This window comes from Mustela putorius, unplaced genomic scaffold (assembly GCF_011764305.1).
Source record: "Mustela putorius furo isolate JIRA1106 unplaced genomic scaffold, ASM1176430v1.1 tig00000275_pilon_pilon_pilon, whole genome shotgun sequence".
Classification (NCBI taxonomy): domain Eukaryota; kingdom Metazoa; phylum Chordata; class Mammalia; order Carnivora; family Mustelidae; genus Mustela; species Mustela putorius.
The window spans coordinates 2189591-2205390 of NW_025421341.1; the positions used below are offsets into that span (position 1 = coordinate 2189591).

The 15800-nt window shown below is 36.4% G+C and overlaps 1 protein-coding gene across 1 annotated transcript in view; it reads right to left on the bottom strand.

Annotated features, from left to right (window-relative positions):
* DNAH7 (dynein axonemal heavy chain 7) overlaps positions 1–15800 on the bottom strand; it is a 254346-nt gene that overhangs the window by 56204 nt on the left and 182342 nt on the right. The window contains 3 exon segments of the mRNA XM_045078496.1: positions 1748–2083; positions 2965–3098; positions 6743–6933. Of these exon segments, the coding sequence (XP_044934431.1) occupies positions 1748–2083; positions 2965–3098; positions 6743–6933 (661 nt within the window).

Here is a 15800-nt window from a genome sequence, read left to right on the forward strand (position 1 = left end):
TTCAAATATGCTTTTCCTATTTACTCTTTGGTTGGTTCCAGAATTACACTTTCAGGACCACTGGAGTCATGGATAAGATTTGCATTGTATGAAAATGAAAGGATCTTAAGTAGAGAAGACATATTTTGTTTTCTAGATTCCATCCAAATCTCACATCTGGGTAAAAGGATTTAATTTTCTAGAAATCATAAAGGACTATGGTCACAGTTAGGAAGAAACATGTCATATGCGTGGGTGAGTTCTAATTTGGTGAAACAAGATATAGTAAAGGAATGAATAATTAGTTGTAGAGCATAAAATTGTTCTAATTTTTAACTCTTGTACACAAAGCGTGTCTCTAAATGACAGAGAAAATTAGTTTTCTTCCCTAGACTCCAGCAAATACCTTAATTTAAAAGTAGTTAAAATGATATTTTGGTGACTTGTTTTTAACAAGGAACAGAAAAACAACTGCAGTGAAAAACAAAACACTGTTTACCGTTGTGGCGCCATGTGATGAGCACTGTGGTAAGTTCTGGGAATATTAAACAAACAAACAAACCCTCCCAAACCCTTGTCTCCAGGAACTCAGAACCTCGTGTAAAAACCAGACATGCTTGTTCAATTAACTAACAAAATGCAAGTGGTTGGGAGCTTTTCTAAGCAAGGTCACTTAAAATGTTGTTTTCTATATTTTAGTAATCCTTCCTACCCTTGAAAATTCCAGATAGCAGAAGAAATAGAGAAAGAATCGGCACATTTTCAAGTATCATAATAAAAAAATTTCTTCTTGAAAGTGGCCACCCCCTTCTCTTCCTCACGGGCAGACAGCTGAGAGACTGTTCGCTAAGCCCAGTGTCAGTCTTCACACCTTCACTGATCTCATATTTAAGGTTGTAAAATAATAGTACTAGCAAGAAATTGCTCACTCTAAGAATATTCAAATTTTAGCAGAGTTCTACTGGAGTAAATGAGAGCAATTCAATTCAGATCTTCAGGAGATGCTCATTTGGAATTTCTATGAAGTAATTCTGCACTGCGAGTGACCAGTATTAAATTGGATTTCCTTTGTGAGTATGAACAGTCAAGAAACTGAAGTATCCAGCTTCATACTGATCAGTAAGTTTAGAGAAGGCCATAGTCGCAATGAACTATTTTCTTTGTTCAGGAAGTAATTTCAGGTTAGATCCTATTCAACATAGGTTTCAATACCAAACTAAAATTCACCTCACTGATAATAAAATGAAATTTTATTCTCTTATACACTTACTGTCAAGGTCTTAGTTCCTTTATTACAATAGCCAAGTATAAAATAAGGTATTTTATGTAAGTAAGAATAACACAAATAATCACAACAAGGTATTTAAAAAAAAAACCTTGTTACTTGACAAAGTATGACTATGTATAAATCAGAATGTACATCTGCAACTTTTGGAACACTGGTTTACAGAGGGTAAGAGTCCTGTCTTTCCATGCCTCCAATCACAAATACATTTTGCAAATGATCAACAGAGATAAATGTTTCCTCCTTTTAGAATTACATTATAATCCTATCTCCCAGTAAACGATTTCCTGGCAGGCTGAATTTGGTCACATCTATTCCATTTCTCATCCTCCAATTTATTTCTAGAGCAATGATTAATCCAGCTCGTGTTAGCAGAGAGGGCACACCCACACCATTCTGTAACCACAGCAAGAGCCACCAATTAACTGTTAAATTTTCATGCATCGGTCAGTATTCCTACTAATCGGTATTTCTTTTACGTACCTTTTTGCTAAAATTTCAGACTTCTCTGAATTTTCAATAGACAGGATGTAAAGGTTAATAAACCAGGTCAGTGAGTATTGGTACATGGGCTCGATGTTAGCTAGGTCCGCGATGGAGAAGAACAGGATGGCGGAATGGATGGCGATGGGCCGGTAGCCCAGCCGCGTGCGGTCGATCTTCTTCTCCGTCTCCTCGGCTACTTCCTGCTTTTGAGAAATCTCATTAGCCAAAGCCTTGGAGGAAGATAATATCTTAATAGCGGTTTCATCTTCTAATATATTGCCTTCCGAAGATGAAAGAACTTCTAAAATCTTGTCTTCTATTTCTTTTAACTGCCTGGAATAAAACACAATTTTCTCAGAAGAAAAAGAAGTCATTTAAATTCACTTCGCGCCCACATTCTTGTCTAGGAAACAAAGAGCTTGGAACCTAAACTTTGTGGTTTGTGCTTCGCTTTGTGACAAACACCCGTAATGGTGATGTTGTATAATTAATTTCTTATCTTGCGAAATGTCAAAAAGACAGGACTCTCTGCTCCACTTCTCTTCCCGACGATCATTTACGTGGTGACGGGAGTTAGAGGTATGAGCCGATCTGCTCTGCCATCAAGTATCTCAGCCTCGAGTGAACGGAAAGTATCGCTCCATTTATTTCCCAAGATTTTTCATGACTTCTAGAGCTTCACCCTTTGTACCTGTGCTAGAGACAGTGTGAGCGGACAGCGGGGTGCTGTGGGCTTGTTCAGAGAGAGAACGTCAGCTACATGATGGATACCAAAACTTTTGTGCTGAAATTCTGTTGAATACTTGAAAATTCATTGCTTTGACTTGTGTGGGGAAGGCCTTCCAGTTCTTCTAGTGCCCGAGAACTTGTATGTAAACATATACTCTTATGCAGGTTTCTAAATTAACATAGAGACATTGTAATGCCTTCTCTTTTCCTCTTAATTCTCCCCATTCAATGCACCTACTACATCTAACAAAACACAGCTTTAAAATGTACCATAATCCATTCTAAGGGATCTTGAAACAAGAACCATGTTTTTTAGAGAGAGCGCGTGCACGTGAGTGGGACAGGGGGCGGTGGGGGGGAGACCCTGAAGCTGACTCCGTGCTCAGTTCAACCTGAGATCATGACCTGAGCCAAAATCCAGGGTCCAGCACTTAACTGAGACACACAGGCGCCCCAATAATTCTGTGTTTTATAAGATTTGATACCTTTTGTTTTCAGCTCCTTGTAGTATCAAGGCTTGCTTTTCTTCTTCGAGGTCTGGCCTCTCTCGGGCCACCACAATTCCCAGCAGCTGATCTTGCATTCCCTCCGACGTGATCATGAAGTTGAGTAATGTTACCTGTAAATGGAAAAATAAACAAGAATTGCACCATCGTTTCTATCGAGAAAGCCTCTACTTTTAAAAGTTTTAACCTTAAAATAGACTCTATTTATTATAGTAGTATATGTGAAAAGTGGCAATTTGTAGAGATTATGATTAAAGATATAGGCAAGTTTGGCTGCTGGATTAAAAACCCACCAAAGTTTCTCACAGGCATAAATGTATATTTCAAAGGGTTTTGTTGGGTGATCAGTTTATTCCTATTACAAACTGATCCAATTTCTGACAACTGTTTAATCCCCAAATCCATTAGAATCAGGTTGGAAGCTATCTTCCATACTGGCTGGATGGGCTAATTTATGTTACGGATCCCGGTGGTGACCAAAAGTAAAGGAAACCTTAACAAGTGAGACAGGAGGAAAAAGAACATTGTTATTACTCCTCATGAGCATATACGATATTTATAATGTGATAATCATATTACATGGTTTAAAATGTATGATATTTAATGTAATATTACAATATGGCCCATTAGATAATCACATTACAGTATGAACAGCCATTATTGTGAACTAGGAAATATACATTTATTGGTATCCATTGAGGTGAAATCTATCAACGCTTACTTTATACTCCTACTATGTAATGGCTCTTACAGGCTCTGTTTCCTACATCTTAAAATTCCTCCTCCCCTGGTTGTTTCCCGTAAGTGGGAAAGTTGGCATGCTGAGGTCTTTCACATAGCAAATAAACGATAATTCATTCTGTTTCTCCCACAAACCCTTCAGCTATGGAATGATACTCTCTTTGCACCGTCACAATGGTACTGTTGAAAATTTATGTATTTATATATGCTTTCTGCCTCCCCCTCCCTCCGTTCTTCAGTGACAATCCACTCTCGCCCCAGCCTCCATACGCCCTTCGTGCTCCCAGCAATAAACTGCAGAAACTCTTTGGTTCTGATCATCAACAGATGATGAACCCATAGGTCAACAAATGCTTACTTGACCTTGGCTTAATTCGAGACCCCCTACCCTGCACCCTGGCTCTTTTAAACATCTGTTTTACAATCTGTCTGCTCTCTGCCCTTGGGTCTTGAGCTCGGTTCTGTGTTTATGTCTCGAGCATCACCTTCTGTGCCTCCTTTCCCCGTGACTTTCATTTCTGCTACGGCTGATTTCTGGTGGAATCCGTGCCCATCGGCTGTGAAGTGTCTGCCTGTATTTCCGCTCTGGCTGCTGAGTGGGAGACTCCACATTTCCCCACTTTTCCTAGTAAGAGAATTTGAGAATACCCCCTCCGCAAGAACAGGGCAATTCCATCTCTGTAAGAAAATGTCCTACCTGCGATCAGAAAGTGTACAACAATTTCTTGCAGTACCTCTAGGAAGGTGACCAAACTTGGCACCTTTTCCCTGGTGGTTTCCTCTTGGTTAAGTTTGTTCCCCCTTCACTTGACCTGTGGTGGGCTTTGGATACCACTAGGGCTAGATTATATGAGCGTAATCATACATTTAGACGGGAGAATAAGAAATTCTTAAAATCAAGCAATTGACAACAACTCATAAAATGTTATTTTGTAATTCTCTACTGCTTTGTCATTTATTCATGGGAAAAAAATAAAGCACTTGAGAGATTTTCCTCTTGCCATGAGGAACCAAGGGCACAAAGTATTGAGAGAAATGTATGTTTTATAACTTCTACTTCATTGTTTCAGACCTATGGAGGTATTCATTCATATTCCGTTAGTGCTGGATCTTTTAAGATCAAGATTCTGTAAATCTAAGCATTTGCTCACAAATGACAATAAACATTTAAAGAAAATAATAACAAAGAAACATTTTAAATTATACAACATATGATTTCATAATTTTATTCTCATTTAGATTCAAAAGGATTATAGCAGCACCGTATCATCCCTTGGGTACTTTTGAAAGCAAAGGTACATAAAAGATCCTAAAAATAGGATTTAAAGGAAGTATTTTAATTTGTAAATGAAAGCAAGTAACTGCCTCACTATGTTTTCTAATCCCTGTTTAATCAATCCCAGCAATTAAAAATAATGAAGCAATAAGACGCCCTAGGGATTGTAAGGGTTTCAATACTGAATCATAGATCAGTTTGCTCCCCATAGCAGTTTATGGCTTCTATAACTAGTTACCTGTGAACTAAGAATTGTTAGTCATTTGTGAGATTTTCATAGGTCTTACTGAAAAGTAAAAATGGTTTTCCATGTCATTTATTTAAAAAAATGAACATAGTTTTGGGATTTTAACATTTTCTTTTATGTTTCATACTTTCTCACTTATATTTAAAAGTTAAATAATAATGTTAATCATTAATACTCATATAACACTATGTGCTGGGACTTATTCTAAGCCCTTACCTAAATTAATTTATTTAGTCTTCATACCACTTTATGAGCTGGATATTTCTTATTCCCATTTTCTAGACTGGGGAATGGAGGGACAGAGAGATTAAATAATTTGGCTAATGTCACACAACTGGCAAATGATAAAGCTAGGCTTTGAGCCAAGGTAGTCAGGTTCAAATGGCTTCAGAATCCATGTTTAAACTACTACTAGATACTACTTCTCCTGATAGACAATACACAATTTTAGATAACACTTATTTTAATTAGTTAAAAATAGTGGCCAAGATTTTCCATATTTTAACATTATATTTTTAAAACTAACCTCAAGGGTTACCCCACTTTCCCTCAGTCTTCTTGACTTCTCTGAATGTCCAGTCTAAAATATGTCCCCAATTAAGAGCTCCTGTGTTTTCTTAGTCATAAATATAGTCACTTAACATACATATTATTTATAGTGTAAACCTCTTAAGAGCAGTTGCCATGTTAATTCATCTTGGAGGGAATGAATTATGTCATCTTTGTGCTTCCTCTGCCTCTGTAGACAGAGGCCCACATTAATTTAAATATTTCTTAAAAAGGACAGTTTTTGAACTCTCTGGTTAAATCTTGTCTCCATATGTAACTTTCAAAATCTGAATCAATATTTCTTAATGTCCTCTCCTGCTAGTTTCCATAAACGAAAGTTATCCCTCCTTCCCACACTCATTCCACAAACATTGACCAAATGCCAACCTTACTGAGTGCCAAGATTTGGGAATAAAATATGGAATGACCTCCAGGAGCTCAGTCGCAGATCAATGTCTCAAGTAATTTTAGTCATTGGCTAAAACTTTAAACTAGCTTTCTTGAAAGGAATTCCCAGTATTTTCAAAGAACCACTGATGAAAATCAATTCTTTTAAGTAATTATATAAAGTTAGATAACAGCATCCTTACTCCAAGAAAGAAGAATGGATTTTTAAAAATTTCAATGCCAAGAATTAGCATATTATCATTTATTACAAAAGGGGTACATATATATCATCTATTCTTAACAATTCTAAGAGTAATATCAGTTATAGGAATTAGATTCTCAGAGTGTTTTTTTTTTTCACTTCATACTGAAGGCTCCTTTATTACTCACATGCACACACAAAATAAACATTTGGAATTATTACAGCAATTTCAGGAAATGCCAAACAAGGACAAAATCTCTTTTTCTTAGGAAACCCGTCCTTCTTATGCCTTAGGAGGAAAATACAGTCATTGATTGTAAAATTCAAAAGAGAAACATTCAATTTAGATACTGGCCTTTACTGATGTTTCAGGAAGATAATGAGGATTTCTCAGCTTCGTAGTAATATAGAAGCGGAAATCCGGTGCATATTCAACGGTCGAATCCCCAAGTCGGATACATGTACTCCCACCCTGCTTAAAGGTCTGTTTCAGTAGAAGAGGTTCCAGAATAGGATCTAGTTCTTCTCCAACATTTTCTAGCAACACTGGAGTGGAATCAGAAAAAGATGCCATGTTATTTTAGACATTGACTGTCAACATGCAACACCCTAAATTCTTTCAGCCCCTGGATTACTATTATTCCTAGTTACCTATAAATTTATTTTTGTCTTCTGAGTGTAAGGAAACAGTGTCATAAAAAAATAATTGGGTGCCTGCGGGATGGGCTGAACTGGTGGGTCTATCTGGTCCTTTTGCATCATCTTCCATACTTCTTGGCTATGGTCCTACTCAGGGCTCCCCACCTGGTCTACCATTCACTGTGTGCCCCAGTACGACGGGGGGAGGTATATCCATCTGAGACACCGGACAATAAACATTTCAAGTTGAAGCTATTTAAATGGTTATTGACTTTTAATTAAGAAAGTAACTCGAGCTTATTGTAGAACATGAGGAAATGTAGGTAAGAATGAAAGTGTTAAATTAAGGAGACCATCAGGCTGAGTCGGCTCTAATGCTATGGTGACCTAGGGAAGCAAGCCGGAATCTAAGCTTATTAAGGTCTCAAGGTCACAAAGTCAAAATAAAAATCCTAAGGATAACAATCAAAAATCAGAATCAAAATCAAAATCCTAAGGATAACCAAGAGGTTTTAAGCTATTGCCAGCCAAATAATTTCCTTTCTTTTCTCCCGACTTCCCCCAGCTCTGGTCAGTGGAGCGATCTAACCACATCCAAACTGGCAATGCCCAATTCCAACCAGTTTTTGCTCAAATAAACTCTTAGAATGTTTAGTGTGGCTCAGCTTATCTTTTAAATATTTTACATAATTGACTCATACTCATATATGGTTTGATAGAAAAAGGACCCAAAACTATGATAATTTTTGTTGAATACATTTTTTTGAATTATTCGAATTTATTTGAATAAATTTTCTCTTCAGTATTTTATTAATTTTTTTCTATGCACAATCGAGACTAAACAATATATCTAATTTCACACCCTAATTATTTTGCTTGACATTATATCATAAATATACCAGTTAAAATTAATAAACATGCTTTTAATTACTGTATAATAGCCTCAATATTAATTTATCTAATATTTTAAGTCAATTCTCTACTATTATATATTTCAATTGTTATCTGTTCTCAATATTATAAATAGCACTGTGTACAAAAACTTTGTGCTTAAAAATATTTTCTTATGACAGCATTCTAGAAAGGGAATCCTTGGATGAAAGAACAGTGACATCGTTAAGGCTCATGATACATTTGCCAAATGAGTCTTACATGTTGGAGTTTGGGGGTGCTATTGCAGCCAACCTTGAATAATGGTGTTTTATGCAAGTCCTTTGAGAGCCTAGATGTGCAATCTTGCTGGGAAAGGGGAGCTTAGAGTATCCGGATGGCGGGTATTTGAACTTCTATTGCCATTAAAGTACAGACATACTCTGCTCCTTCCCAGAGGTTACACCTGGCTAAATGAATTTCTAAAATTGTCCTGTCAATTTCCTTCACTGCTGAGATCTTAATTAACCAAAGCAGGCATCTCAGATGATTTTAAAATCCATTTTCATTTTCTGCTCGAATAAAATGATTATTTTTCATAGTTAAATAATCTGAGTGCATTATAATGGATTAAATACATTCATCTATTATTTAGATTACTTCCATTTTTTCTGTTGTTAATAATGCTACAGTGAACATCTTTTTGAAAAAACCCTTGTGTTCATCTCTGATTACTTAATCAAGCTGGAGTCCTAGAAGTGCAATTAATTTAAAGGCTATTTATATTGCCAAATTGCTTTCCTGAATGGCTGTAGAACTTTCAGAGTTGCAGTGAGCACTCTTTTTTGCCCTTTTTAAACCTGTTTTTATATAATATTGTATTTATAAATGCCAGGCACCATGATGACATTTTATCTTCTCACCCTCAAATGTTTTAAATAACATGGCATACTGTTACCCCATTTTTACATGTGGGGAAACTGGGACAAGGCAACGGAGCAAAAATTTCCAGTTAAATCAACTGGTAAATGGCAAAGCAAACACTTGAACTGAGCAGGGTGGCTACTGCCACGGCTTCCTTAACCACCATGTGAGACGGACAGCAATAAATACTGTACTCATGACTCGTAAAACTTGAAAGGCAAAAAATAGTTAAAGTTTGTATTCAAGGCTTGATGTTTTGGATGCTCTTTGTCAAATTCTATTCCCCCCCCCTCTGGATATTATCTATTAGTACACTGGCCCATTCTCCTATTGTGTATGTTCTTTACAATTCGGTATAGCTCCAAGTGATAAAAAACCCACAATGACTGTGACATGAGGAAGAAGGACTTTATAGCTCCTGTAAAGGGAGCCCGAGGGAATCCGTCCAGGGCGAGAAGGACAGTGTGTGAAACAGAAAAGGAAAAACATCCTTAAGGAAGGTTTCCTGAGGCTCACAAAGGGCACGTCCACTCACACCCTGATGGCAGACCATAGTCCCACGATCATATGCAAATCACAACGGAAGCTGGGGAATTTCTTTAACTACGAACTCGATGTTGCCCACGGAAATACAGGGAAACCAATAGGTATTGGGGAACAAATATCGTTCATTGTCATAAAGTGCTAGTTTTTAAAACTTTATTCGTATCTTTTAACATTGTTGTAACAAATAGCTCCCATTTCCTGGTTGTTTTCAAACAACCAGGTTTGTTTACACTTTTTTTTTTTTTTTTTTTTTACATTTTTTCTTACTTGCAGAAATTTTCAAACCTTGGTCAGGGGCGCCTGGATGGCTCGGTCAGTGGAGCACCAGACCAGCTCGGGTCATGACCTCACGGTTGTGAGATTGAGTCCCGCGTCGGGCTCTGCGCTCAGCACTGAGTAGGCTTGGGATTTGCGATTCTTTCGCTCTTCCTCTGCCTCCCTGCCACCCTGTCCACTCGTGCTCTCTCTTTAACATAAATAATAAAATCTTTTGAAAAGTTTTTCAAGCTTTGTTCAAAAGCAAAAAGAACAGTATGCTGAACTTGATATACAAGTCTTCCTGCTTGGACCCTTGTAAATTTAGCCCAACTTCTTTCATTTCTTCCTCATCTCGCCCTGGAGTATTTACCAACAAATGCTCGATACCATAAAACTTCACTTTCAGGTATTTGACTAAGTACCTCTGAAAGGTGAAGACTTTTTTCAAAGATTTTATTTATTTATTTGAGACAGCATGAGAGAGAGAGAGAGAGAGAGAGAGCATGAGAGGGGAAAGGTCAGAGGGAGAAGCAGACTCTCTGCTGAGCAGGGAGCCTGATGCGGACTCAATGCCAGGACTCTGGGATCATGACCTGAGCCAAAGGCCGTCGCTTAACCAACTGAGCCACTTAGGCACACAGGTAAAGACTCTTTTTAAAAAATATTCGCAGCCAGGGCACCTGGGTGGCTCAGTCAGTTAAGCATCCAACTCTTGATTGCTGCTCAGGTCATGATCTCAGGGTTGTGAGACTGAGCCCCACGCAGGGCTCCGCGATCAGCGGGGAGTCTGTTTGAGATTCTCTCCCTCTCTCTTTGCCCCTACCTTCCCCTGCTCTCTTTCTCTCTGTCTCTAAAATAAATAAGTAAATCTTTTAAAAAATTGCCATAGCTTAAAAAATATAATTCAAAATTCAAAATCTTATCAAATATATGGCAAGGAATAGATTTCCACATTGTTTTAAAATATTTTATTTCCATTTTAAAAAATTTTTAATTTATATTTTAATAGGCTCCACATCCAACATGGAGTGCGAACTCACAATCCTGAGATCAAGAGTCATGTTCTACCAACTGAGCTAGCCCGGTGCCCTGACTTAAAATATTTTGATCACAGTTTGATTGCTTACATTGGGATATAAATTCCATAAATTCTAATTGCCCAATAGTCTCTTAAGTTTGATATTTCTTGGCTTAGCTTATAAATTTTTAGAGTCAAATATATGAATATTTTTCTTTATCAAGTGTGTATTTTCTTAGAAAGTTTCTTCTCAAAGACAAGTTAGTTATTCCCCTATTTTCTTTTAGCATTTATGTCTTCTATTTTTGCCTTTCATATTTAATTCTTCAGTTCATCTAGAACATATTTTGGTCTGAGGTAAGACTCTGACTTAACACATTTTTCCACAAAACCACTTCTTCAACACCCTTTGCTGAATAACCTATCATTTTTCCATTGGTTCATAACATTTACTTTATAATGTGTTAAAGGCTTACATGTATTAAAATTTATTCCAGAACTTATTTGTTAATTGAAAACTCACTCTTCTTCTGAATTTTTATTGGCTTTTTCATTTATTTTTTTCTAGGTTAACTTTGGCATTATTTCTAAAATATGTATTTCTGAAAGAGTGACATGTTTATAACATTTAATTTTCTTATCAGACTAAATGAGATGTCCTACTCAAATTGTGCTTTTCTGTGAAGTTTTGTCATTTTTTTTACTATACATTGTTAAAGTCATGCTAAGTTTTTGCTTTATTTGTTTCGCTTCCTATTCACTGGTTGGCTAGAATTACTACACACTCAACTTTTTCTCAGTTATTTTTAAATCTTGTTTTTGGAATATATCTACTCCATTAAATTCTTTTATTGTAATAGATTTTTAGCTAATTTTCTTTGATTTTCTAGATGAAATATATTATCTACAAATATTATTTCCTCTTTCCAAATGTTATTGCACTCTCATTGTTTCTTATTTTATTGCACTGAAAAGAACCTTCCTAATAATGTTAAGTGACAACAGTGATACTAGGTACCGAATTCTCATTTTTATTTTTACATGATCATATTTTTAAAGTCTATTAATTTTCTAGAATAAGATATGAACTGGAAATCCTGTTTATGAAATGTTACAACATTTAAACTTTGCTTAATTGCCTCAACTTTTATTAAAAGAAATTTTTGGATTAAAATCTCATCTTTAAATTATTTCTCCCTAAAAATATACAATTTCAGCTCCTACACCAATATGTTTCCTATTTTGAAATGGAATTAAGAGTGTCTAAATTTATATGTATGGGTCTCTTTAAAGGTAAAATACATATTATAAAACTTAAATATTACAAACTTGATTCTTTTCCCAAAAAGTGAAAATGTATTCCTGACAGAATCAAGTCTTATGCCTATTTTCTGTAGCATCCTGATTTCAAAGAAATCTGTTCTCAGAATTCAATATTTACTACATTATGAGCCTCAGTGAGAAATCAAAAATATTCTCAACTTAAAAAAACAGGAAAAAGAACAAAAATCTATAGGTACACAAATTACCCCAGAATGTTATCCTTAATTTAACTATTTTATTTTGACTCCTCTAAATTTTAACTAGATCAAAATATGTTTCATGTTCAAATACAGGAGCGAAAATTAAAGAGACGGGCTTTTCTTCACTTTTCTATCATCAAAGTTAACCTTATACTGATTTCTGTAAAAACCCTTCCTCATTTCCTAATGTCAGCTCATCCTGTATTTGCAAACCTAGTGGGGAAACCAAGACTGGGGACCAAACACATGCTGTTAACGTCTTTTGAGTAAGGCAGAGCATCTCACTAAACACAGTTATCCTTCCTAAGTAAATATAAAGGAGACCCAAGAATTCCTTTCATATATAATTTTCCCTTACGACAGCAACTGATACCAGGCTTTTATAAAATGATGAATTATCTGCATTATTCTATGTTAGACTTCAAATTTATAAGAAAAAATCCTCTGTGTATTTCTGCTCAACAACGTAGCATTTTGCACCCATTTTGAACCACCGACTGGGGACCCTCAAAGAGCTTGGAGGTGAGAAGCAAACAGTTATGTACGTAATCATAAAGGCAACAGTAGAAATTTGTCAAAACTTCACTATTAGCATTTGCTGGAGAGGTAGAGATGTCATAGGAAGAGAGCCGTTTGAGCTGTGTCTTGAAGGCTGCCCTTAAACGAATTCACCAAGTGGATGGAAGAACGCAGAAAGCCAGGAGATGGGAAGCGACGCCAGGTCCTAAGAACTCCCTGCTCCTGTGCACCGTGTCCACCCGTGTTACGACTCGCATCACACGTGTAACCATGGTCTCCCTCTTGAAACCAGTAAGCTCCAACACAGCAGAGACCAAGTCTGTCTTGCTCATGCTATGTTTTCAGTGGCATGTGGTAGTTGCACAACAAATATTTGTTAGGTGAGTGCAAGAACAAGCAAGTGAGCGAAGGAGAGAAAAATTAAACCAGAAATAGTTTTGCACGTTAGACCCAAGGGGGAAAAGAAAGCGAAGTGCTAGGAGATAAAGGAAAGGCGAGCTCAGGTAGGACAGATGGTCTTAAAGCAAAGATTGTTTTTTTTCATAGAGTGGATGAGAAGTTATTCAGAGATTTTCTATACCAGTTGTTGTATTTTTAAAATGTCTTATTTTTCCAGCTTTACTGGGGATTTCAAATAAATGGATTCATCAGCAATATTTATATGATCACTATTCTATGCACACCTTATTCACTGATGTAGCTAATATAAATGTATCTCTATTTTCTAGAACACGGCTTTCAAACATTTTTTGCAAGCAGGAGGATACTTTTTTTTTTCCCAAAGAGGATATTGTCTGAAAACTGACTAGAGACAAAGAAGAGGGAGGCCGCTCGGGCTGAAGCAGGGGTAGGCGGACGAAGGAGCAGAAAACTTCTGCCTTCGCCGCCCAGGCTATCAGCAAGGGAGGAGGCATCAAATTATGGACATTGGGGAGGGTATGTGCTTTGGTGGGTGCTGTGAAGTGTGTAAACCTGGTGATTCACAGACCTGTACCCCTGGGGATAAAAATATATGTTTATAAAAAATAAAAAATTATTAAAAAAAGCCACTGTTCCTGAATTGGCCAATGTCTACAGTAATTTTTAAAAGGAAGTCTTTAACAGCCTATGTTTAAAAACTGTAACAGTAACCAATTCTTTTACTTGAAGTTCCGATACAAAAATAGTTACAAAATCTGCCATCTGTTACTCTTTCTATAATAGTTTTAAAATGTTCACTTTTCTCTGATGACTAATGTTAGAAGGTATTGTAAATAATTACTATCCATTTTTAAAGTAGTTCATCCCCAAAAGTAGGTTAAAGCAACTGCGAGTGGTCCAGTAGACATTGGGCAAAGGCGGGGGTCTTGGGGACTAGTTTCAGCACTGCCCTTTACTGGGGACACAATCTTGGTTCAGCCAAGTAACTCACATGCTCGAGCACCTCACTTAGTTTGTTGATTAAATGAAGTGATTGGAATTACTATTGGATTTCATATTTTTATGAGCACAACTCCAAGTAAGAAATATGTTTTAAATTTTGATTAGGCACATATATACATATGCACATAAACTCCAAAAATTTAATGAACTAATGCTTACCTTGACTCCATGCTATGCAGCCTATAGTATTTTATTCTTTTCTACTGTATTTCTTTGAAAAATGCTGGTCTTGACCCACTAAAAGTTGACCTTCTCTCCCACAGTTTGGAAACCCCTATACTGATTGTCTCCATGGCCCTTTCTTCCCTAAAATCATGGAACACTAACAGCAAGATCCATGACCGAGACTGTAGAATCCTAGAATGTTAAGCACATGGTAGATGCTAAATGACTGTTTATTTTTTAGCGTATCAAGGAAATTTGACTAAATGAAATCAAGTAATTTTAATTAAAGTATTTAAGGTGACAATTCTTTCAAGATATCTTCCCTATTTCTCGGAGTTCTCGTAAACATCTGTGCCTTTTTGTTATGCTAATTTAATTAAATATAATGTAATATAACTAAAAGAGACTATGCGCACACCACATAGTAAATCTCCAACTAAGAAACAACATACATTGAATTTATCAGACACTACCAGAAGTACCAAAACCACAGTAACTCATTTCCTCCTCACACTATCTGGTCAAAGTACTAATGGGGAAACTGAGTCTCAGATCACTGAACTAAACGAAGAGTAACAGAGGCAGGTACTCTAATTCCAGAGCTAGCGTACCTACCTGTAAGAGCACAGTGGTTCTAACAAGGGTTAGTGACATATGCCCACTTTCTATGTTTATTACAGTTAGTTATACTATTATACTATGCATATTGTCTATACATACCATACATACTGTCTGATACTATTAAACAAGAAAGATATTTGAGAGTAGAGCTGTTTGCCCTTTCTTGTGACACCTCTGTCACTATACTCTAACACCAGTTGGATGAATGAAATACCATTTGCATGGATGTCTCCCTGTCCGTATACACAAACACAGACTTTGTAGGTAGATTTAGTTTTTTCATTCCATGTGAATCCTAACAAACCTAAAATTTATAATATTTTAAAGATTAGCCCATTATTAATATGCAAAAATAAAATGTCTGTAAGACTACCTCCCTGATACATTTGTTATCATTCTTCCAAGCAGTATTAGCTCTAATGGCAACTGGGATTTACTCAACTCATCCTAAGGATAAATACGTTGTCGTTTCATAATGTCCACATGTATTTATTTGGTCAAGTAAATAGCCAAAATTTGACAGATAACATAGATTTAAAATGTGACAACCCCAATTTACTCAAATCATAAATATTTTAACAAATGTGACATGTGCATGGGACTTTACTGAAAAATTCTGTCAAGTTTCTAATCTCTCCATTGTGGCAGATAAGAGCCACAGGAAATGTGTATTCACTTCTCTGCCACTTTGGTAGGACAATTGAAGGAAGAATAAACACACAATTGGACTAATGTTGTGTTAAAATACCTCTGGCATATCAAGTGGTCCTTTTAATGGCAGTAGTGGAGTTATAGCAAGCACTAAGAATGGCAAAGTACAGACAAAAATGAAAACAATTCCATTGGAGGATGCACTGCCAATGAATCTTGGGACAAAGAAAATAGCCTAACCCGCGAGAACAAAAATT